The sequence below is a fragment of the Manacus candei genome, unplaced genomic scaffold (genome assembly GCF_025592945.1).
Source record: "Manacus candei isolate 608988 ecotype Guabito, Panama unplaced genomic scaffold, ASM2559294v1 h1tg000060l, whole genome shotgun sequence".
In the NCBI taxonomy this organism is placed as follows: Eukaryota; Metazoa; Chordata; class Aves; order Passeriformes; family Pipridae; genus Manacus; species Manacus candei.
In genome coordinates, this window is record NW_026138108.1 from 5,504,995 (window position 1) to 5,530,475 (window position 25,481).

A 25,481-nucleotide genomic window follows, 5' to 3' on the forward strand; every position below is an offset into this window, starting at 1 on the left:
AGCCTTTAGATTGATTGATTCATGGGGCAAGGTTTCAAAAATTGGGTTCTGAAAGTCAGGAAAGTCCAAGTTCCTGTGTAGAAGACCTTGTGAGAGGATACTGAGATGATCTGAGGTTGCCAACATCTTGGCCAAGTTTGGAGAATACAGCTGCATCCCTGAATCCTTGGGGCCACGGCAGCATCTGCTTGACTTGGCTCATGGCTTGTAAAGGTGGCTTAACACTCCTACCCTCTTACCTTTGTCCTGTCTGTGCCAAAATGCAGGGATGGGGACGTAAATGGTCCTGCCCAAACAGACTATTGCAAGAAGAGGATCATTTAGCTGGACCCAGGGCATTTTCTTACTTGCAGCCTGACCTGGGATGCTAAGGAGCAGGCTTGGGTACTGAGCCCTCAAGCGGCATCCAAAGATGTACAGGAACCAAGTCTGATGATCATAGCTTATTCTCCATGGACACTTCCACACCAGGCACCAAGTTCAGTTTCCTACTTTTTAGAACTGTGTCTTTTGTCCCAAAGACTGGAAATGAAACTCTGGGTTTTTTTTACTCCACTTCCCTTGCCAATACCAGTAAAAAGAAGCTAAATCCAAGTGAGAGCATGTGTTTGGTTAGCTGTCTGCACTGCATGCCCTGTCAGGACGAGGCTCATATTTGGTGAAGGGTGGCTGCATCTGCAAGTCATTGCTTCTCTTGGTCGCCTTGCTGGGATCTGTTTTCAGTTGCTGCTGAGACAAATTTACCAGTCAAAATATTGACGCTTTTCAAGTCCAAGTCAGCAAGGTTTCCTGTATGCAGTGTTTCACATTGCATTTGCATGACTTTCCTTTTTGGTTGTCTCAAAACCTCCATAAACAGAGTTCTGTCATTAATTTTACTCTTCTATTCAATGCTGGTAATTTGTACATTGTGCCTATCCAGTGCAAATGAGGGAGTGATAATATTGGTACTGTGCTGAAGGACATTCAAAGTGCAGGCAAACCCATTGTTTCACTCTGAGATAAACTAAATGTTGAGCACTGATCCTTTGCTAAACTGGGGTACATGCTGGGTAATCTTCCTTCTTCGCTAACAACTACACATGCTGGGGTCCAGGATCTGAGTTGGATCTGAGTGCTGGTATTGCTGTAGGTAAGTTGTTCTTTAAGGTGCTTTTTTACTCATACTCTGTCTGAGTTTGTGTAAGGTTGTTTCTGTGCAGTCTCCAGTGATATGGTATCCACACCCGGTGAAAGACTTAACCTTTGGTCTTCCCCCTCCTTTCTCAGGAAGTAGAACCTGGCAACCTTCAGCAAATCCCAGGGCTTGGTGATGATATTTTGAATAAAAAGGTGTGCTCAGAGATCTTACAGTTCACTCTCCCTAGACTTGGTAGGAAAACTAAAGCTCTGTCAACCATTCCAGATCCGAGCCAGCAAACACTTGTGCATGTCTCTGTATTGATGTGTCTGTGTCAGCCTTCATGGTGAGTCAAGCCTCTGTTTCTGAAAGGAGTTGTTACTATGTTAGAGGGACTGGCTGACACAGTCAGCGATGGAGCCTCAGGCTGGAAGGTCTGCATGAAATGTCAGAGCTGGATCAGCCAAAACGTCAAGGTTTTCAACAAGATGAAAGTGGCAACAGTTTGCCCCAAGCCTGGGGCAGAATATCAGCTTGCACCAAAGCTGGCTGGGGCCCAACTGGATGTGTAGCACCCACAGTGTGAGGACCATGGATGACAGCGATGCTATGTGAGCCAAGGGTGCACTTTCCTCGGGGATAAGGCAAACCATGCAGTGGGGCTTTTGAGGAGGAGCATGACAAGGATGTTCAGAGAAGATGTCCTTCCCCTTTGCTTGGTGCTGGTGAGGCTGACCCAGTGTTGGGACTCCCAGTTCAAGAGATGTGTAGACAGACTGGATTGGACCCAAGGGAGAGCTACCAAGAAGTTCAGGGTTCTAGAGTACCTAATACTGAAAGAGGTGGAAGGAAGTTGGCTTGTTCAGCCTGGCAGAGAGGAGGCTGGGATGATCTAACAGTCATCTTCGACTAGTTGAAGGGCAGCTCCAGAGATAATGCATCTGGACTCCTGCTGGTACTGGCAGTAGATACCATGAGGAACAACAGGCACAAGCCACAGCTTGGGAAATTCAGATTAGACATTAGGAAAAATGTCTTTCCCAGATACCCAGGGAGTGGGCAATTCTCTTTTCTTTGAGTTTGTCAAAGATTGCCTAGAAAAAGCCACAGCTGAACTGATGTGTTGGAGCCACAGGGTAGATGAGATCTCCAGTTCCCTTCCTTCCAAAAGTCCTGTAATTCTACAGTCAGAGCACTGGGATCTCTGCTTTCTTTTTCTCTTTAAAACAAAGATAATGCTCAACCAGACTTCCAGGATTCAACAAGTAAGAAAACAAACAAATAAACTCCCAAGCAAACAAGCAAGCAGACAAACAAATGAAACTCCAAGTAAACAAGCAAGCAAACAACAAAACCTCCAAAGAACAAAGGAGTCTTATTTATTTGATTCCCCAATTTGCAGTCACCCTCATGGTTTCTGTAGATTTAAGGCTTTATTTTCTTATGTTTTTGGCATTGGCTGTTAATCTGTAGTCTGAGTGGAGTCAGACTGCTAGCTCAGATTTTCTATAAATTTGCAGCACCTGATAGAGGAGGGGAAATGGCTCAGCTAGAGGTGTTGATGAGAGTGGCTCTAACTGCATGCAAGACCTATGCATGTTCCAGGATCTGTATAAACTGACTGCAAGAAGCACAAGGACTTGGAAATAGCTGTTCTGCTGCAAGCTTCACTTGCAGCCTCCAAAACCAATATCAAAATGCCTTTCATGAAGAATTAAAACAGTCATCTCTTATGAGCCACCAGAGGCAATAAAAGTGAAGGAAGTGAAACAGTTAAAGTGTTGAAGAGTTTGTCACGTGGTCTTGTTTAGGGCAATGTTCGCTTTCACTTTGCTGGGACATTCAAGCTGATCTTCCTTGTGATGGCACTTGAAGCAATGAGCCCACCTGGGACAAGGCTAAAGAACCAAATCTGTGGTTTGGTATGTGGTTACCTTTGATCCTGCCTGGCAAGTAAGCAAAGGGAAGAGAAAAAGAAAAAAGAAAGGAAACAATAAATCCGTGGCATACTGGCTCAGGACCTTTCACACTGTAAGCTTTGAACTGTACACTCAGCTTCTGCACCTTATCTAGGCTTCGCGTTCTCGCCTAGGAAGTGCCTTCGTGTCATTTTTTCAGCCTGTCCTGCAACAAGTTGTTCCATGAGCACGATGAATGCAAAAGCCATCTCTGAAGGTGAGGAAGAAGCCTCAGGAATGAGGAACAAGACCCTGGCGGAGAGTGGCCACTCGGGAGAGATTAAGAGGGGACAAGTGATCCTTGTTGCCTACCTGACTGCAGCTCTAGACCTGACCTTTCTCTTCATGCAGTTTGGAATCATACCTGTGAGTATGGGTTCTCTTGGTTCACAGTGCACATTTCCTTCAATGCCAGGCTATGTAGTTTTCCAGCAAAGTCAGAAGAGAGTTCCTAGCAGGACAGGGGAAAGGTATTCTTGATACTGAAGGGAATACTTGGTATTCCTACCTAGCAAGCAAGCTGTGACTGTGTTCACGGCATGCCCAGGCAATAAAAGCTGGTTTATTAGTTGTATTCCAGTAGCACCTAGAGCCTAGTTTGATGGCTGTGGGTAAAGCTGATGTAGTTTGTATCTGCTTGCTTGCAGTGTGAGTGACCCAAACAGCAGGTAGCAGAAATCAGAGGTTTCAGATCAGAGGTGGGTTTTTCTGATTGTGTAATAAACCAGCTCTGGGTGGAACTCATTGCTTCTCGCTTACTGGACCCTTCTGTCTGTTTTTATACAATCAGAGAGTACTTTAGGTTGAAAAAGACCCTTAAGATCATTGAGTCCAATCATAAACCTAACACTGCCAAGTCCATCACCAAACCATGTCCCTAAAGTGCCCCATCTACATATCTAAGGCAGGAGGGCTCTGCAGAGGGACCTGAATAGGCTGGAGAGTTGGGCTGCTTCCAACGGGATGAGGTTCAACAAGGCCAAGTACCAGGCCCTGCACTTTGGCCACAACAACCCCCTGCAGTGCTACAGGTTGGGGACAGAGTGGCTGGAGAGCAGCCAGGCAGAAAGGGACCTGGGAGTGCTGATTGACAGGAGGCTGAACATGAGCCAGCAGTGTGCCCAGGTGGCCAAGAAGGCCAATGGCATCCTGGCCTGTATTGGGAACAGTGTGGCCAGCAGGACCAAGGAAGTGATTCTGCCCCTGTACTCAGCGCTGGTGAGGCCTCACCTGGAGTACTGTGTCCAGTTCTGGGCCCCTCAGTTCAGGAAGGATATTGAGGTGCTGGAGCAAGTGCAGAGAAGGGCAATGAGGCTGCTGAAGGAACTTGAACACAAGTCCTATGAGGAGAGGCTGAGGGAGCTGGGGTTGTTTAGCCTTGAGAAGAGAAGGCTCAGGGGAGACCTCATGGCTCTCTACAACTCCCTGAGAGGAGGTTGTAACCAGCTGGGGGTTGGTCTCTTCTCCCAGGCAGCTATCAGTAAGACAAGAGGGCATGGCCTTAAGCTGCACCAGGGGAGGTTTAGGTTAGATATTAGAAAGAAATTCTTTACAGAGAGGGTAATCAGCCATTGGAATGGGCTGCCCAGAGAAGTGGTGGATTCTCCGTCCCTGGAGGTTTTTAAGATGAGACTGGATGTGGCCCTTAGTGCCATGGTCTAGCAACTGTGGTGGTAGTGGATCAAGGGTTGGACTTGATGATCTCCGAGGTCCTTTCCAACCCATCTGATTCTATGATTCTAATACCCTCAGGGATGGTGGTTCCACCAATTCCCTGGGTAGTCTTGTGCTTGACAACCAGTACAGAAACTTTTCCCAGTACCCCATCTAAGCCTTCCCTGGCACAACTTGAGGCCATTTGCTCTTGCCCTATTTTTTGTTATTTGTGAGACCTGGCCAGCTAGACTGACCCTAGCTGACTACAACCTTCTTTCAGGTAGCTGTAGAGAGTGATAAGGTCTCCCCTGAGGCTCCTTTTCTTCAGGCTAAACAACCCTTCAGCTGCTCCTTGTAAGACTTTTGTTCCAGACTCTTCACCAGCTTTGTTGCCCTTCTCTGGACCTGCTCCAGCAGCTCAATGTCTTTCTTGTCATGAGGAGCCCAAAATGGAACACAGAATTTGATGTGTGGCCTCAGCAGTGTCGAGTACAGCAGGATGATCACTGCCCTGGTCCTGCTGGCCACGGTATTTCTGATACAGGCCAGGATGTTATTGGCCTTCTTGGCCACCTGGGCACACTGCTGGCTCATATTCAGTCAGCTGTCAACCAGCACTCCCAGGTCTGTTTCTGCTGGGCAGCTTTCCTGCTCTTGTGAGCTCCTGGATCTATGATATGCCTGTCCACCCCTGTCTCTGGAGAGCCTGTGCCTTCTCAGAAATCTCTCTGATAGTTTTGTGCCTCCAGAGGCAAACTGCTCCCTTCTTCTGGAACTAAATCAGTCCATGGTGCCCTGAGTCAGTAGACCTGAGAGGCAGTTTATGTATGGGAGATTGGTGTAGTCAATCACTGATCAGTTGTAGGGGATCTGGGGACCTGGATGAAGACCATGTATTTGGGAAGTGGCCAGAACTGGGGCACCTCCACACCTTCTGAGAGCTGAACTGGGCTCAGAGTTTTAAACAAATCTTAGCAGATGGCACAAATCAAAAACGTAAATAAGAAATAGTTGTCCCTTGAATATACAGTGTTTAAATAAAAATAAAAAAAAAACAAACAAACCGAAAACAAAACCAAAAATCCACACCTGAAGTATTGTGGCTTTTCAAGGTGTGCCTCTGTTCTTCTTTGCAAGTTCAGGTTGTGGGTGCGTCATCCAGATTACAAATAAAGGCAATATTTTTCCCCTGTTGTACTTCCATTGATTCCAGCTCGCTTGGTTAAACAGCAGCTCTAAGACCTCACTGCAGTCATCTCCTGGAGGGTACTTGGACTGCCCCAAGTGCAGGATCTGGAGGCAGGAAGGCAATTAAAATTTCCCTCATCCCCCTCAGCAGTTGCTGAATATGTTCTGTACTTTTGGACCACAAAGGTAAATGGTGATAGAGATTTGTCACCTAGTGCAAAATTGATGGTTTTGATCGCATCCCCCTGATCTTCAGAGTGTGGGACAAAGACCTTTGGTCTTTATTAAGTAGCCTGTGTCTGCCCCAATAAAGATTTAATCTGTAGGTAGGTATAGGGAACTGAAGAAAGTGCTTTTTTGGGGGGTATGGTGCTCACACACACATTAAGCTCTTTATTCATAAATATAGTATGCTTATTTTTCCCCTGACCTGTTGGGGTTTTTCTTTTTCAGTACTTGGCAAAGAACCTAGGTTTGGATTCAGTGGGGTTTGGCTACCTCCAGACAACCTTTGGTGTCCTCCAGCTCGTGGGAGGTTACATTTTCGGAAGGTAAGTGAGAATGATTCTCATGACCCCTTGCATAGCTGAAAAGGTCAGACATTTTTATATTTTCATAAAAATAATTTCGCTCTGGTTTGTGGTCCTATTGAAATGTTTGAAGATTTCATAACAAACAAGGGAGAAATATATGCTATAATTAGAAATAGTGCAACATAGAAGCAGGCTTTATGTTAACTTAGGTACATTTTAATGATGCACATTTAAGTGTAACAATATACTGGGAATGGCTTAAACTATCAGAGTCCTCAGAGTCCAGGTCCTAACAGCTTAATCCTGCAAATGTTTTATAGCCATGTGTAACCTTAGAAGTGTCTTGTGACTGGGAAACCAAAAAAAGAGTAGTTAAGTAGAGCTGTCAGTGAAAATAATTGAGGGTCATGTCATTTCTGCAACTGAATCTCACTGTATCTGCATTCATGTTGAATACAAAGTTAGACTTGCATGGATCTTTTAAGAACATCTATGAACTCATCTGTCAAAATAAGAGTGGAAAAGACTCAGGGTTTCTGCCTCTTCACCCCATGGGATACACTCTTCTCATCCTAACGAAATGCAAATAGCCCCCTAAATTGGAGTGGTGGGAGAATGCATTTCCAAAGAGCAGGGGGAAAAAATGAAAGAAGTGTGTAATGTAGAGATAAAAAAGCTAAAATGAGACTGAGAAAATCTAACTTTTCTTCTAGGTTCTGCTACTGATTAACAAAGTAATAAAGAGATAAGGAGCTGGTGTGTGCCTCAGTTTTCCTGCATGGGATTTACTTTTCTGGTTAATGTAGTTGTGAGCACTACAGGATCCTCTAATACATGGTGTGTGGCACTTTGGGGATCTGATCTCTAAAAGCCCTTGGGCACATTTTAAAATAAATAACAATAACATTTGATCCTACAGTACTGCTGTTGGAAGAAAATATGTTCCTGAGAATGGAGATGGTGCAAAGGGCCCATTTTTTAAATGCTTTTTCTGTTAATATATATATATATCCGGAGTAATATTTCTTTCTGGATCTGATGCCATATGAAATCTGGTTTTCCTCTGTGCATGTCATTCACTAATATCCAGAAGAGCTGCTGAAAGGAAATAAAATGGCAAAGCAGAATCTGTCTGGGACTGAAGGTGTCTGTTGCCAGACTGAAGCCAAAAATTTGCAACGTAGGTTTGAGATAAAATGGATTTTCCTAGATGTGAAGCTGTTTTTACCCCAGTATAAAGGTAGATTAAAAAAAAAAAAGGAAGAAGGGGAGTAAGAGAGAGAAAAATGTTGTTTAGGTCAGTTTTCTGTGTTCTTCTTCCTTGGTGCCCCTAACTAGCCATGAGAAGATAAAGCATCAAATTTACTCTTAAATAACAAAATAAAAAACCCCACACCAACCCTGGACAATGTAGAAAATTGTGGTCTTTAGGTTACAAACAGCAAATGTAAACTTTCCTGGCTTTCCTGTAAACAATTAAGTTTTGACCTGTAGCTCTTCGTCAACAGAAAGCCTTTAAATTAATTATGCTTAGCATTGTTTGTAGACCAGTCTTGGCATTTTTTGGGAGGTTGTTCCTCTTGGTGTAAGCACAACTATTTACTATGCAAGGTAATATTCCTCTGCTAACTGTAAATATGCAACTTCAATAAAATAAAGGAGAAATTGCAGCAAAAACACTATCTAAGGCATATTTTATAGTCATCATAGTCCCGAGTTGCTCAGAACCCTTTCTGTGGTACTCTCAGACTTTTCCCACCTTAGTTGGAGCTAAATTACTGCAAAGAGTTGGAGTCAGGTCAAAAACCTGTTCTGGCTGGAGTTCTTTGTTTGTTTGTATTTTGGGGGTTTTGTTTGTTTGTGTGTTTTGTGTTTTCCCTCAAATAGAAGCCAAACTGATTTACTGTTGTGAAGTTTTTTGGTTTTTTTTTTAACTAAATAGAAAACTGATTTCTGTACCAGGTTTGCAGACCAATTTGGTGCCCGAGCAGCCTTAATTCTCTCCGGTGCATCTGGAAGTGTTTTCTTCCTGCTTATGTCCCTCTCCACCAGCATCCCCCTCCTCTTCCTCTCCAGGCTGCCAGGAGTGTTTATGCATGGGATACCAGGTAAGGTCAGTGAGGGCTAAGTGGCTTTCCAAATTGCTTTTATTGCCTGTTTCCCCTCTTGCTTATTGAACTCAACAGGTTCAACAGCATGACGGAAGGCAGGAGGAACATTTAATGGTCCTCAGGGATGAAATGGTGAGAACATGAGGCAGCAGGTGTATTAGTTATGGGAAGCAGCACTTAGTAGCCCATAGTTCCATCCTCCTGTATAATCTTGAGCAAATTGTTTGGGTTTGACCACCCAGACATGGGAGAAAGTCACTTGCTGACAGCAGTGCTATCCCAGACTTCTCAGCTGCCTTCTTGCAGCCAGGATTTTTTCATAGAATTATAGAATCAGCTGGGTTGGAAGGGACCTCGGAGATCATCAAATCCAACCCTTGATCCACTACCACCATGGTTACTAGACCATGGCACTGAGTGCCACATCCAGTCTCATCTTAAAAACCTCCAGGGACGGAGAATCCACCACTTCCTTGGGCAGCCCATTCCAATGGCTGATTACCCTCACTATAAAGAATTTCTTTCTAATATCTAACCTAAACCTCCCCTGGCTCAGTTTAAGACCACGCCCTCTTGTCTTACTGATAGTTGCCTGGGAGAAGAGACCAACCCCCACCTAGCTACAACCTCCTATCAGGGAGTTGTAGAGAGTGATGAGGTCTCCCCTGAGCCTTCTCTTCTCCAGGCTGAACAACCCCAGCTCCCTCAGCCTCTCATCAGAGGACTTGTATTCGAGTCCCTTCACCAGTAGACCTAGCTAGTCCCTTCACTAGTAGAGCTTTCACTTTCTCCCAGAAAAAGGAACATGTTGGTAAAAAATAACATTATTACGGAAACACCTTCCTTTACCCACCAAGAAGTTCTGCTTCAGTTCACATTTCCTATATTTTTCTAGTAAAAAACAAACTTCAGGTACTAGAAGTTCAGGTAACTCGTGCAAGAGGACTCAAGTTTAAATGGGGTTGAGCTGCTTCTTGCCACTTGTGAAGTGGTTTGTTTGAGTGGTTTGAATGTTTTTGTTTCCCATGACTGATGGGCTGAACCCATTCAACTCAGCACTGTGCATGAACATTTGCCCTGGGGTTGAAAGGACCATTTTGTGGCAGGCACTGTTTTTGTGGCCTGAAGATCTATATGAAATCATGGAATCATTTGGGTTGGAAAGGAACTTTAAGATCATAGAGTCCAACAGAAATCTGGTCTCTATAATTCTCTCCCACACCACCACCAGGTACTTCCCAAAGGGGATTTTGTCTCCACATTAAATTGATGGAGTGTCTCAATGTATCTGACAATCTCTGCTGATCAGGCTGTTGTGTTCAAAACTGATGGAATGTGGGGATCCCAGAGGGGAGGGCCAATGCTTATTTGGAGGCTCTCTTCCATCCAGAGTCCAAAACTTGTGAGCTGGGGAAACTGCATCTAGACAGAAACCAGCCCAGCAAAGTTTTAATTGGAAAAAGAAAAAAAAAAAAGGAAAAAAACCCCGCTCTTAATGGCTTAGCAATAAAACCATGGGAACTGCTAGAGCACCTGCTAAAACCCTATGGCAAGCTTCTTTCAAGAGACTGGAATTTTTTTCTCCCCTGCAGGTGCTCAGAAGCTTATTACAGACATGACTACTCCTTCCCAGCGTGCTGATGCCTTGGGGAAGCTGGGTCTTTGCTTTGGAATAGGCATGATCGTTGGCTCTGCCCTGGGAGGTGTTCTCTCCACCAAATTTGGGTGAGTGGCTCACTTTTTTGGTATTGATTTTGTTGCAACCACTGAGAGGGAGCTGCTAAGGCATATTTAGCTTGCCCCCAGCTTTTGTGATATCTTACTCCTGGTGGCAGTAGAGGATCATATCAGAACTCTAGATTTTGCTTTCCATACCGCTACAAAGAATACTCCCACTGTTTTTAAGGAGATCTTATTGAAAATATCACCTTCTGTCTATTCTGTGTACTTAAATTGATTTAAAAACAAGCTGAATTGAGAAGTGAATTCTGTCTTTCTCCTGGTTGTCTTCCCTTTGGAGCTGAGTGTGTTGAAAAGCAGCACACATGGCATAGTCTGCTTTTAAGAAATGATGTTGTGCAACTGAGAAATGGAAATTGGGAGCAGTGTGAAACTCGTGGAGAAATTGGTGTTCTTGGGGGATGCTCAATATAGAGCAAGACCTTGGGAAAGGGAAAGGCAAGCTTGGGACAGTGGGGGTAAAATACTGAGCAGGGGTACAGCCCTGTCCCAGCAAGATGAAGCACATGCCTGCCACTTCCCTGTTTGCTTTCCATAGCCTGGCACATCATAGGAGGCTGCCACCCTCTCTAGTATTCTGCCATGGGAAAGAAATGTCTGGTTTTACTGAATTTAGCACTCTCCATTCATAGTAAAGGAAGCTCAAAAGGTGTAGTGTGTTGGAGAACTTTGCAGGCAGAGAAGTGCATGTGGCTGTAACCCTCCTGGAAGATTCCCCAGCATTACTCTGCTGGGGGAAGGGGGGGGGGGAAATCTCTTGTGAATTTCGAAAGATTTGTTTTTCTCCACTTCTTTTTATTATGGACACTTGCTTTTTCAGATTCAGGTTGGCATGGAAATAACTCTACCCCACAAAATGGAGGGTAAAAATCACTCTCATCCTTGTCCTATTACCATAAACACTGCTGACTGTGTACAGTGATACATCTCCTGGATGTGTTGCTCTCTGGATCCCGTTGTGCATCCACATGTGTTCAGGTGCTGCACTGATGCTACTTTGTGTCTCAAATCTTTGCATAGGTTAATTGAGTAAAACACTTTAACTTTGCAGCCCTGAAAACTCTTTGCTGCTGTACCTTGGCGGCGTTTGGCCAAATTAATCGTTGCAGAATCTCAGGGGTTTTCTTCCTCTTGCTTGAAAATCTGAAAAGATTTTCCTTAATTCCGTTGGGGTTTGGTGCCTGTTCTGTGTTGGCCGAGTGACACAAGGCTGGCTAGGAGGATTTGTTTTGTAGTTGCTACACGGTTGCATAAAATGAAAATTGTAGACATAAATAATATTAATTAATCAGCATTTAAAAGTTTTTATAGATGTTGCTGGTTGAGTGCTGGTTTTAGTAGGTATTATTTTCAATCAAATACAGTGATTGTATCCCTTCTGTGTGTTAACTGTGTGAAAGTAAAGGTTACCTCAGTGCTTGGCTTTGTTTGTATGCATTATTTAAACATCAAAATTGAAGCATTGTTATCTAGCAAAAATTTATGGGGTTTCACTTTCCCGTGTGTCTATCAGTCAGTGGTTTATAGAAAAACTGGCAGTAGGAGAAAATCTCCTGTTTCATTTAATCAGACAGAGACATTTGCTTGAATGCAGTCTGGCTTTTGGGGCTTGGTGTGTCAGACAACAGGAGGCTTCCAGACTCCCCACTTACTTTGAAAGCTTCTGGACCTTGAACTTTGCACCTGCAGCATAACACTGAGAAAAGTGAACGTTGCCCGTAATTATGGGAAAGTCAGGCAGCTGGAAAACGATTTAGCATTTGGCTTTCCCATGGAGTGGTTGTTTCCCTCGCATCCGGAGGAGGGCAGCTTCGACTCGGTGATCCTGCCCGGCAGCAGGAACAGCCTGTCGCAGTGAATGTGGGGCTGCTCTTCGTTCCCCTGGCAGGACTGGGAAAAGCAGCCTGTCTAGCGGCAGGATTTGGTGCATCCCTCTGGAAGGATGACAGGAATTTCTGTTAACAAGAGACAAACTCTACCGTGCTGGCAGGGCCCTCCTGAGCACCCCAGTATGCAGAGGGTGGATATGATTTAATAAACAGCAGCTTCAGGCTCAGAAAGCCACTCTGGGTGTTTGGTAACAACCTTCGCTGAAGCCAAATCCCACTTTTGCTTTGACAATGTGCTTAGCTCCTCTGCCAGATTTCAGTGCAAAGATTAGAGGAATAATCTACTGGGCTTTAGTGTTTTGGCTGATATTGGTGATGAGCAGGAATTCAACTATGCAGGCAGCTGAAGGCAGCTCTGTGCCATGAAACAGCCCCGAGAGCCTCTCCAGCACCTCTGGCTGTGTCTGAGGCACAGACCTGAAGGGAAAAGAGTGGATATTGCATTATGGACATATCCGAGGCTCTTTGGCCTTGTTGCTGTATCCCACAGACTGGCTGTTAATCATCCCTGCGTGTTTCCCACATTTGTATGCGAAGGCTCCAGCTGTACTTGGAGCTGTGTAATCACTTCCATTTTTTTCACAGAAGAATGACTCAATCACCTTCCAATTAAAATCTAAGTGTTTCTGCTGCGTCATGGAAGAGCAAAGCTGGAGATTTCTGTCCACTCTCTGTTCTTTGCTCTCCCTCACCACAAAGCTGGCCAGCATTCCCTGTCTGTTGTGGACAGCATTATTCATATGTTAGCAGTGCTTTGTATACAAGAGAGAGAGTAGAAATCAGTCTCAGTTCCTCAGCTGATGTAATTTTGGTATTATTCTTCTGTATTGTATTTACTGTTGATGTATTTGACCTAAAGAGCTGGTCTGTTACTGTTTTCTGTGTTGGAATAATATTTGTCAACCCTTATTCATTAAGGGAGCCCTTGGGGAGTTGAATGTACTATTCTGATTTGCATAGGATTTTTTGAATGTTAGATCCTGATCTCTGCTCTTAAGCTGTAACCACCAGCTCCAGCCTTTCCTCTTCCAAGTGCTACACTTTCCCCCCAAGTTTTCCAAAACTTTGATTGAAACTGTATTAAAAGAATTATGAGTTTTAGTCAGATGTGAACATGTTTCATTGGTGAAATGTGGTTTTGCCTTTTCCACTGCTTGAGAACTGGCTTTGCCTTGTTGAATTTAATTGCTGGAGATCTTGCTCTTAATACACCCAGAGATTAGCTCATTTGGTCATAGTATGGTGCTAATAACACCATGGTAATGGGTTTGATCCATATGTGGGCCATCCACTTAAGAGTTGGACTCAGTGATCCTAGTGGGTCCCTTCCAACTCAGAATATTCTGTGAATATATAGCCCTGTACACTCACCTCTGTACAAACTGTGTGTACAGCTGTGAAGAACAGGATTTCTATGGGCAGGGTGATGGCCAGGCAAATTTACACCACCTGAGGCTGAGGTATGAGACAATTTATTAACACAAGCAGTTGTAATCTTAAACATTTGAAAAAGTGTTTTCGTCTTTGTATGTTTTTTTTTGATTTATTTTTTGTTTTCTGGTAATTGATCGGTTGGGTCAGAATTGTGGATATAAAATACTTAGCTTGAAAATAACTCCGCTTCAGCTGAGGTCTACAGGTTCTTGGAGAGTGAAAACTCCATAACAGCTCATCCACAAAAGGTGACTAAGAAAAGAAGCTCTGTTTGCACTCTGCAAATGTTTCCCCCCCATGTATACTTACTGCGAAGCTGTTATGGGACCCCCTGTTGCAAGTGAGCAGAGAGAAGTGATTTAGTATTTATAGTAGACATCTGTGGCAGCGCTGTAGGTGAAAGGTAGAAGGCAGCTGAATTAGTTTTCAAAAGTGAAAAGATGATCCTAGGTAGCTAATTACAGAGATTTCATCCTTTCTTCTAGGACTATGATTAATTGCATTTGGCTGCTTTTTTCTTTCCTTCTAACGAGGATGTAGAGAAGCTCTGCTGCATGACCCAAGATTTGTTTGCTTTCTATGGACACGGAGAGGTTTCTTCATTTTAGTGACTCAGCTGTAGGCTTAAATCTTTTTGGAGCAATTATTCTTTTGAACTTGGGATTTTCTTGGCTAAACTCCTTTGGTTTCTTATTTAATATTATTACAGCAGGTTTTGGGGATAGTTTGTTGTTTTGTTTTGTTTTTTTCCTGGCTGTGCTATTATCCTTCTTCCTCATGGGGAAAAGAAGGAGCTTGTTTGCCTGGAGTAGGGAATTGCATTTCTTTTCAATAACCTATTTGAACAATGTCCTCTGGCAGGGAATTTCTCATGGCTTCATAACAGAGTGGAAAAACTGTGGGTGTTGAAAGGGCTAAAGGTTGGGAGCTGGGAAGGCGGGTGGGCACATGGCAAAGGGTGAGAGGGTTGTGCTCCATTTCAGGACAAAGCAGGGCATTCTGCTTCTGGGAGCTGCTCCTGCTCCCTTCCAGCAGAAACTATGGTATTTCACTGCCTGGGATGACCTGCTTGCTGGTCAGCCAAGCATCAAGAATTGGTGATGCTTGTACAGGCATTTCTTTGTCCTCTGTATCAAGGGACTTTGGAGTAAGGGGCATGGAGACTGCTTGCCAGCAAGCAACTCATCCATGATCTGCAGCGTGGTCTGTCACTGTTGGTTGAGCTCTGTGGTGCCTTGGGAGAGATGGGGACAGAATAGCAAATGGGCTGTTTGTCAAGGAGCTGATGGTTTGGGGAAGGTGCAGAGGCCCTCAGCAATGGCTTTCTGTGAAAAATAAAACAGGATCTAGAGATTCTTCTTATTTACTCTGCACGACAACTATCTTAGTTTTGGAAGCCATGGTCCCAAAGGTTTTATGTAAGATCTATGATAGAGGATCATGCATATCATCCCTCAACAACTTCTTGGTTCAGAGGTCAGGTCTAGGGCACTTCTGTCCTCTATTCCCAGCACCAAAGTTTTCTAGTTCTGATGACATTTAACCTATTCTTGAACCTGAGAAATGCCTCAGTGTGCTTTGGGTGGAGTTCACCTAATCTTAGGCATTTACAGCAGAAACAGCTACACCTAAATTTGTTTTTCAGACTCTGCGTTTGATGGAGAGGCACAGGTGCTTCTACAGCATCACTTATGTCCTCATGAAGCAGCTCAGGGAACTGTCTGATTCCTTAGCTTTTTGTTTGCTTAACACCCAAGTCCCAGAACTGGCTCTGGCCATCAGCACATTGTACCTGTGGCCAATGGTCCTGGAGTTTGATGCTGGATTACGAACAGAATTCACCAGGATGCAGGTCCTGGGCAGTTTTCCATCTGTGCTGCTTTCATGCAACAGACAGGTCTGCACTAAGCTCATCCCCAGCCCTGCCTTCCTGCAAACCTCTAACCTGCCTTTCACTTCTAGGCCACCAATTTTTAAGTTTGGGTCCCCTGGCTTTCTCCCATTTACCTATTGGAAGACGACCCTTGCACTGCAAAGGTACCTTTGTTCTCCCTTTGCTGACCTTCCGTGAACCTGGATCTTCTATGGTCTCTCTACAACCCCCAGTCTGAACTGCAGTGGGGAAGGTGTGGTGATGGGGCCAAGAGCCTTTTCTTGGTCCTTCACCCGTAGGTGGGGCCCTTTCCCAAGGGAGGAAGAGTGGGATTCAGGGCAGAAGCCAGCAGCTTGAGGGACAGCCCATGCCTTGTGGCTGCCCTCAAGGTTATGGGGTATGGCTGAGGAGAGCTAGGCTTGGGTTGAGCTAACTGGGGGCTTGTTGGCAGCCCCTTCCTCAGCCTTATCAGGTGCTCTCCATTTTCTTTCAAAACCCTTATTTCTACTTAACCTTCTGCAGGAATGTGCTGGGAGGGCTGTGAGTGTGGCTGTGCCAGCTCTCAAGAGACAGCCACCTACCCTTCTCCCCACAGCACCCTCCTTCCTCCTGGGCATCTCTGCCTTTTGGGGTTGGCTGCTTCATTTTCCAAGGAAACCAACATGAAAAGGCATTTTAAAAAAAATGGAGAAAATATCAGACCTTCCTCCTGTGGCTGGTTTGTTCTGCTTAGACAGAGCTGAGGATTGGGGGCTGCTGGGAATTGACTTGCTCCAGAGCCAGGGGAAGAGGGACTCCTGGCACGATGTGCCTGGTGTCTCTCCATGGGCTGACAGCAGTTTCCCAAGCAAACAGGCAGTCAGAAAACAAAAGGGGGGGAAAGATATCTCCAGGGGAAGCTGAGGAAATTTCCCTGCTGTCTTTTGCAGCTTTCATCATGCCTGTGTGCTGGGGGAGGCTGCCCTGCCTTGCCGCCCCATGCCTGGAGTCAGAAAGTGAGGGGGCGGCGGGTGAGCAAAACCCTGGTTTGTGTGCGTGGTCACCAGATCGCAATCAAAAGCGTGTGTGTTTGTGAAATCAACTCTGCTAAACAATTATGGATGTTTGAACACTGCTTCCCTCTCCTGATGCTTTGAAAGTGCTAGGTTTCTGTGCAGTATGATGCCCTGCCTGGTTGGTTGTTAGCTGTGTTCCTGCAAGGCTGCGTTGAGGTGGTGGCTGCTTTTTCTTGTTAAGCCTGGTTTGACAGCCCCAAGGAATGAGTGTAAAAAATGGGAGGGAGAGGGGGAACCCACAACAAAACCAAAATTGGAATTTTATAAAATGGCATAAGGTATTTTGGGTCTGGCCTCACTAGCAGAGGTCATGTTGGAGGGCTGAACATGACCCTCATAATGCAGGTTGTACAATCAGGCAGTATCTGCTCATGACTCGCTAGAGCTTCATCTGCTCTTCCCACTCCTGGAATATTTCATGACTGGGCAGCAAATCCAGCAGTATCACTGGGGATTGAAATCCAGAGATATACTGTTTTCTTTGTTAACGGAAAATAGAAAGTACAGGATAGACTGTGGTTAAGTCCCTGAATTGGGATTTGGGACTTGGCTCTGCTGTGATTTTCCTGCTATGCGAGTAAGTCATCCCATCCCTCTGCACTGCTGTTCCTCGTGCATAATATAGGGCAGTGAGATGGTTTTTCCTTCCCTCATCCAATACATTTACAGTATTGCTATTTAGATTATACAGCCTTTGGGATGCAGACTCTCTGTCACGAGGTGTGCTCACGCAAATATCTACTACCTTAAGGGAATACATCCTGTTTTTCCTGGATGTATTCTCTTTTTCATCCCCGGGTGTTCTGGAGGACAGGCAGAGTCTTTGTAAGCCCAATTACCATACTTTTTTTTTTTTTTTAGTTGAGCCAGTGCCAGCTTTTTGCTGTTTTAGCAAAGCAGAGAAAAATCCTCAGTCAGCCACAGAATGGAGTGGTCGTGGGAGAATCCCAGAGGCAGGGGACTGAAATGCAGAGCTGAGCCCAGCAAGAGCTAGCAGAGGGACCTTGAGGGCAACATGAGGTGGCACTACCTTCCTCCCTTCATGTCTGTACATATTTATATGGGCAGCTCTCTCCTTTCCGTCTCCTAATCCTTTTGATTCAAAGGGTCATGCTTATGTTTAATTCTGATCTGCTTCAGTGAACAAACCCAGCCTTGTGGTGAGGCTGGGGCAGGAAGGATGTGGTGCTTGTGTGGGAAGGACTATCAGACAAGGGAGGGAGGGAAGGTCAGGATGAACGGAAATGTTGTGGATTTGGCATGTGAAGGGTGGACTGGGAGAGGTAAGACTCCTGGAGTTAGGGAGATGAGAAGTGAAGCTCTGCAAGAGACAGACTTAGTGCTTTTAGATGTATTGTGACACCTGGGGCAGTAAGATTAGGGTACCAAGGGGTTTGGGCTGGAAGGAAACAGTATTTCTAAAACGGACCTTCCTTTGCCACAAGGGAAGAAGGGTGACAGCACATCCTCTGCTGCTGCTCTCCTGGTTTCCTCCTGCCTAGAATATGACTGCTGTAAAGGATGAGTGGAAAAGCAGTCCTTTCGGAAGAGTTTGGGGTTGGGTTTTAAACCATTCCCAGTGCTTCTCTTGGCCATTGCTGCCAGATTGGTGGGATGAGCAGGAGGCTGCTGGGTGGATGGGGAGATGCAATACCCTATTGTCACGGAGTTCCAGTTCACCATGGCCCAGGGTGAAGGCCAGGCTGTTTGAATGGGGTGTTTAGAATGAAATGAAAAGGGTGTGACCTTGTCATGAACTACACCGGCTTCCATGGCCCCACCCAGGGTTTTCATTTCCTTGCAGTCTCCTTATGAAACTCTGCTCACAGCCACACCACCAGAGCCAAAGGTATGTGAAGCATTCCAGCAGTGAAAGCAGCCAGAGGGCAAAGGATTTTCTGAATGGCCATCTCCAGGCTAACCCAGCACTTGTTAGGGCTTGTCGCTTCAACCTGAGAAACCATGGGTTGCTGCAGCCAAGCAAGAAGGTATTTCCAGCATCAGAAACTTCTTGATGCTTCTCAGATTCCTCTGTGTCAGTGACCAGCTGGAGTACATGGAGCTCCACCTGGGGATGGATGAGAAGACAGCCGAGAACTTATGGGTCAGGATTAAAGGGAGAGCAGGGACAAGTGACATTATAGTGGGGGTCTGCTATAGGCCATCTGACCAGGAAGACCAAGCAAATGAGACCTTTTATAGACAGATAGGAGTGGCCTCATGTTCACAAGCTCTGGTCCTCGAAGGGACAACACAGCTGGGCATAAGCAATGCGGGAGCTTTCTGGAATGCATTGATGATACCTTCCTTTGCCAAGTAATACAGAGGCCAATGAGGAGGTGGACAATAGAACAATGGACCTTGTTCTCATCAACAGGGAGGGGCTGGTAAGGAATGTGAAGCTCAGGAACAGCCTTGGCTGCAGTGACCATGGAGTGGTGGAGTTAGAGGTGCTTAATGCATGAAGCATTAAGCATCAAGCTTGCACAGCAAGCTTCCTGCCCTGGACTTCAGGAGAGCAGACTTTGGCCACTTCAAGGGTCTGCTTGGTAGAGTACCATAGGATAAAGCCCTGCAGGGAAGAGAGGCCCAACCCTCCCTGGTTAATATTCAAGGATTGCATCCTCCAATTTTAGGAGAGATGTGTCCCAACAAAGTGATCATGCAAAAATGCCAGGAGACCTGCATGGATAAACAAGGAACTCCTGGACAAACTCAGACACAGGATGTCTGAGGGAAGCCTTCAGAGGGTTGAAGTAAGGACAGGTAGCTTGGGAGGAATATAGAAAGTTCTAAGTAGTCAGGTCTAAGTAGCCAGGATCCTTTTAGGAAAGCAAAAACCCTGATAGAATTATATCTGACCAAGGACATCAAGAGCAACAGGAACAGCTTCTGTAGGTATGTGGGCGGTAAAAGTAAGATGGTGGAAAATGCGGACGCTCTCCAGAAGGAAACAGGAGACCTAGTTAGCTTCTTATATGGAGAAGGCTGAGGTACTCAATGACTATTCTGCCTTGGTCTTCAGTGGCAAGTGCCCCAGCCACACTGCCCAAGTCACAGAAGGCAAAAGCAGGAACCAGGAGAATGAACCTTCCACTGTAGGAGATCAGGTTTGAGAACAGCTAAGGAACCCGAAGGTGGGACCTGATGAGAAGTATCCATGGGTCCTCAGGGAACTGGGGGATGAACTGGCTGAGCCACTATCCATGATATTTGAAAAGCTGTGGTAGTCTGGTAAAGTTCCCAGCATCTGGAAAAGGGAAACAAAATGCCCTTTTTTCAAAGGGGGTGAAAAAGGAAGGCCTGGGGAACTACACACCACTCAGTCTCATCTCTGTGCCTGCAAGATCCTCCTGGAAACTATGCTAAGGCACCTGGAAAATAAGGAGGTGAGTGGCAATAACCAACAGGATTTACTAAGGCAAATCATGCCTGACAAATTTGATGGCCTTCTACAACAGGGATGGCTGAGGAAGGAATGAGTAACATCATCTATCTGAACTTGTGCAAAGCATTTGACACTGTCCTGCATGACATCCTTGTCGCTAAAATGAAGAGGCATGGACTTGATGGGTGGACCCCTTGGTGGATAAAGAACTGGCAGGATCACTGTAGTCAAAGAATTGTGGTCAACAGCTCGATGTCCAAATGGAGACCAGTGATGAGTGGTGGCCCTTAGGCAGCTGTATTTAGACCAATATTATTTAACATCTTTGTTGAGGACCTGGACAGTGGGTCTTAAATGCAAGTTTGCTGATGACACCAAGCTGACTGGTGTGGTTGATACTCTAGGGTGAAGGGATGCCATCCAGAGGGACAGGCTGGAGAGGTGAGCCCATGTGAACCTCATGAGGTTCAACAAAGCCAAGTGCAAGGTCCTGCATGTGCGCTGGGGCAATCCCAAGCACTAATTCAGACTGGATGGAGAATAGATTGAGAGCAGCCTTGAGGAGAAGGACTCGAGGGTGCCAGTGGATGAGAAGCTCGGTGTGACCCATAGCAATGTGGCTTGCAGCCCAGAAAGACACTGGCATCCTGGGCTGCATCAAGAGAAGTGTGGGCAGCAGCTTGAGGGAGGGGATTCTGCTTCTCTACTCTGCTCTCATGACTCCCCACCTGCAGTGCTGCATCCAGCTCTGGGGCCCCCCACATAAGAAGGTTGTGGACCTCTTGGCGTGAGTCCAGAGGAGGGCCACAATCAGAGCACCTCTCCTAAGAAGACAGAGATAGCTGGAGTTTTCCAGCCTAGAGAGAAGGTGGCTCCAGGGAGACCTTTAGAGCACCTTCCAGTAAAGAAACTTGGTCTAGTGAAAGGTGTCCCTGTGTATGGAAGGGGGATTGGAACTAGATGATCTTTAAGGTCCCTTCCAGCCCAAGCCATTCTATGATTCTATCAAATGTTCTCTGTAGCATTCAAATTACAAGCTCCTGACCACTCAGGAGGAGCCCTGTGTTGTGCCAAGTGGTGCAGGAAATTACCTTAAGTGCTGCTAGCAAGGAGAGATGCTGATCCAAGAGGAGGGCAACGCTAACGGTGGGATCGGAGAGGCCACACGCCATGGTGAGAGTCTGTTAGTGTACAGGGCTTAGCACTGTGTGTTGATCCAGCAGTGTGTTGTGCCATAGCACATGTAGAAACTCTCGTGGTTCACCCAGTAAGCATTTGCAGGACGCAGGACAACATGTCTTATAGGGTTGCACCCCATTTTGGGGGGTGTGGAGCAGCAGCTTTGGAGGAGTAGCATGTCTTGTTCTAATTAACTATTGCTTGGGAGATGACTTAGGTGGCCTGAGAGAGACAAAGACCTTATATGTTCATTAGAATAATTTGCTTTGCTTTACCATCAGTAAGGGGCTCAGCTCTGCTCCCCAGCTGCCCTCTAATACAGAAGCACAGTCATCAGCCTTTCCAGAAAGGACTGTGATTTTATGTCAGCCTCCCACTTGAGGATGTCTAACGTGGATTTTCAGCAGATAGGAATTTAGTACTTTTGGAAACCTGGTACTTCAGGTACTTTAAGGTACTTCAGAATCTGAAAACTTTAAGAGTTTTTGGGAATTAGAGATTTCCTGCTTTAGTTGTTGTTATAGCAACTGTTGCTCTGATTTTAATTTATTTCTCTTGGTGAAGAGGGGATTGATTATACATCGAATCCATGGTGGTCAGTATGCAGTATTAACATCTTACTGAATGTTCCTTTATTTCATTATATTCTAGGCTAAGACTTTTGGACTAATTACTTCTTTACAAAACTTCACTGTGAAACCCTTTGAAATCTGCACCATCTTTTCTTTTATGGGATTTGGTTCATTTCTCTTTTACCCCAGGGTATGTGATCTGAGACATATTGAAGTCATTGGAAGTGTTTCCTTTGAGTTTGTTTTAAATCAAGCTCTGGGTAAAGAAATTTGTAGAGGAAGGAAGGCAAGCCCCAGAAACCTAAAAGATTGCTGCAGGATATTTCTTTTAAAAAACCTGAATAATTATAAATCCCCTTGGAAAAACCATCTGGGGAGCATCTGAGCAATGCTTAAAGGAAGCCAGTCTTAAATGCTGTTCTCAGACTTTAAAAAAATGGGGGGGGGGGGGATGAAAGACGGTAATGGTTATTAAAGCTGAGGATGCTCATGTGTCAGATGTTTGAACTTACTTCCTACAGAAGGTTAGAGAGGCTCTTTCCTGATATAAAGCTGTATAACAGATTTTATATTGTCTGTGATGGGTTTCTTTCCCTCCCCTTTCTAACTGTCCAGACACAGCTGGATATGAGACAGATGATGAATCAATTCTTATGGCTAATGTTTTCCAGTGTAATTCTGGACATTTCCCAGTCTTCCAGGAACTACTGTTCATGACAGAAAGAGACCTTCTTCTAGATGGACCCACTGATGTTTAGAAAAGAAACTTTTAAAGCATTTGTTGAATAACTCCTTTAGGGTAACCAGAGGAGCCTGTGGTTGGTGACACCAGGCTCACACCTCACACTACACCCACGTGTGTTCTCATTGCATATGATTACACAGTCTGGGATGTTTAACTGCCTGATTGTAATCTGTACTACCTACCAAAAATTGCATCATTTTGATTTTGCCTGGAGGCTGTGTGGCAAGCACTTTCAGACAGAGTTTCTTGGCCCTTGAAAGACTCATAAAATTTTGCCTGTGCTTTTGTATAAAGTCTGATCATTATTTTTTTAAATTGTTTCATTTCTTTGAATGGAGGTTCAGCCACAGCAGGGAAGAATTTGCAATAGCTCCAAAAGTGCATCCATGGTGCAAAACTGCTCTGAATAGCAATGGGCCTAAACCGTTCCAAAGGTTTTCAAAACACAAACACTGCCTTGATTATTCAAGCATCCAGTGTGAGAAAATCCCATTTGTTCTTCTCCAGCTGTGCCAATTCATTCCATTCTGTGCTGGTGAGAGGTCTGATGCCCACCTGGAAAGCAATCAAGAGCCACGTGCATTAGTCACCTACCTCAGCCTAACAGGATCCAAGGTCAGATGATACAAAAATGAGTGACAAATACTTACCAAGAATAATCCAGCTAGGAGCTAAGGCCTGACCTGTCTGCAGGTCTGCCCTGAGAGGGGCATGTGACAGCGAGCTCAGCAGTGGCACCCAGTGAGGGGGAAAGCACAGGAATGCAAATGGCACCCTGTAACAGGGCAATGAAGCCACCTGATGGCACATCCAGGCACTCTCTTATTGTGGACTAGGATCTCTCTCTAGGCTTTGGAAATGAGCCATCCAAAAGTAAATGTTTAGTCAGCCTTGCAAGCTGTCTGAAATGCATGATGTGCCTGTGACAGAGCAGTTTTACAGGGATGGGTCTGAACTTTTTTTGTCAAATGTGACTCTGCTATAAAGAAAATCTGCAGTCAAAAGAGATGGTAAGGTGTGGGGGAAATTTAGTTTTCAGTTCCTGAGAACTGAGCTGTGGGGGAGAAAAGGGAGTCTGCCACTTCTGCCAGCACTCATAAATGACAGGGAAGGCTTTCCCTACCACAGAGGTTGTACCATTCAAAACAAGCCATAAATCTGAGGATTTGGCACAAAACTAAGAGTTACTGTCAATATTTGTCTTACAGACAAGAGCAGAGCCACTTGGCTTTGTGTTAGGGCAGTCTTCTTGCTTTGACCAGGAGGTGCAGCTGTCACCTGTGAGGGCAGGAAGAAGGCAGTGCAGGGAAAAGTTGGGCTTGGTCACAGTGCTGAGGATACCATGGCTGCTGAAGCAAATGGATGAGCCATCAGACACCGGACAGGCATCTCCACCATGAGTCAGTCATCCAGGGGCATGGTCTTGAGTGGGCAGAGTGGGCCTTCAACAGTACACTGGGTGGAGTGGGGTGAGAGGAACAGAGGGCACCAGCAGCTGAGCACAATTACTTGGCCAAAACCAGGCTGTGAGTAGAAAACCAGACCTCCAAGCTTTGGCTGTTGGAGCCCTGTAGCTCAGATTGTGTGATGGTTAGGTCTGGGGCTGGGTTTTACTTCATTTGGGAGAGGAGAGAGTTACAAAACATGGATCTGGGTTCAGGTTACCATTCTTCTCCCCTGGGCTATTCCAGGTGTTCAAATATGAACTTTTGGCCCAGGCCCATCTCTAATTAAGCATATTCTTTAAAAGTATTTTCCTTCATCGGCTCCTGTGCTCTTGGCTTGTCTCCACTAGCCCTCTTTGCTGTGCTAGAGCACAGTTTGCTGGGCATATTAATTGAACTGTTTACACACCTGGTTTCCTGCAAGAATAGACACCTAGCTCCTTCTTTTGAAAAGACTAGCCCAGAGGCTGTAAACAGGAATTGTGCTATGTCTGGAAAAGCTGAGCTGCTGCTTATCTGAACTCCCTTGGGCTGTGGGAGCAGCAGCTGCTGCAGACATGGGGCAGCTGAGCACAGAAACCAGATTGCACACTCTTCCCACCAGTCCTGTCCTACTGCCCAGCTCAGGTCCTCTAACAGCTGAGGAGTCACCTTCTTTGCAGGGTTATTCCCATTTATTGTGACTGTGACAGGAGGGGCTTTACCTGGCATTTGGGTCAGCTCAGACTCATATTTTGTCTTGTATGTGAAAGCTGGGGTGTCATGCTGCAATTATGTCCTGTGCAGGACAGCTGATGGGACTTTTCCTCTCTTTTTAGGGCTTTACCTTCTAAGGTTAGTTTCTGTTAAAGCTCCCCAAAAGCAATGGTGGGTTCTTCATCCCTTATATTCTTCTAGTCATGGCCGAGGGACATCTTTCATAAGCCGTTGTGTGGCTCAAAGAATGACTGGGGGGAAAAAAAGATTGGTAAGGCTCATGTGGTGCAGATCAGATTAAATGGTCCCTCATGGTCTCTTTGAGCTTACAATGCATAAGCATAAACATGTGCCATTGCACAACTTCGATTTCAAAGTATAAAAAGATTGCCTTAAAATAGGTTGATTCTGTGGTCGTGCTCTCACCTTCTGAATCCTGCTTTGCAGCTGCTGTTTTAATTGGTGACACTGAGTTTTACTTAGCTGCTTCATTTCTTTGCTGAACATTACTTGAACTTCATCTGGAAGATACCAGCTAACTGCTGTGTAAGGCCATGAGTTGGGAAGGTTGGTGTGCTGTGCTGTTGGTGGTGCACAGGCCATGGAGTGTGGTGCTGATGTGCTGGGCCTTGGAATCTTTAACTCTCTGTACTACCTGAGCTTTCCAAAGCACTGTTGATGAAAGCCCATGGAGGAATCCCCCCAAGGCAGGCCCTTGGGAAGGGGCATGCAGATGCCCGGGCTGGGAATAGGGAACAGGAAATCAGATGCACTTTAGGGCAAAATTTGATATCCAAATTCCAGCTAGGAAAGGAAAGTGTTGCCGTTCCCAAAGCACTGGGCTGGACTTATTACTCCAGCAACCCCCAAAGGGAACACAAAGTCATCCAGTGGGAATG

At 45.5% G+C, this 25,481-nt stretch overlaps 1 protein-coding gene across 2 annotated transcripts in view; it reads left to right on the forward strand.

Moving 5' to 3' along the window:
- Nucleotides 1–2,926: 2,926 nt before the first annotated feature.
- The window catches only part of SLC22A18 (solute carrier family 22 member 18), a 65,604-nt gene continuing 43,049 nt past the window's right edge, over nt 2,927–25,481 (forward strand). Inside the window, exons 1-4 of one of the 2 annotated variants that reach the window (XM_051804031.1) lie at nt 2,927–3,444; nt 6,376–6,473; nt 8,418–8,563; nt 10,159–10,291. In XM_051804031.1, coding sequence (XP_051659991.1) covers nt 3,262–3,444; nt 6,376–6,473; nt 8,418–8,563; nt 10,159–10,291 — 560 coding nt within the window. In that variant the 5' untranslated portion in view covers nt 2,927–3,261. The remainder of the gene's footprint in view (nt 3,445–6,375; nt 6,474–8,417; nt 8,564–10,158; nt 10,292–25,481) is intronic. The other variant, XM_051804030.1, reaches the window with a different exon arrangement.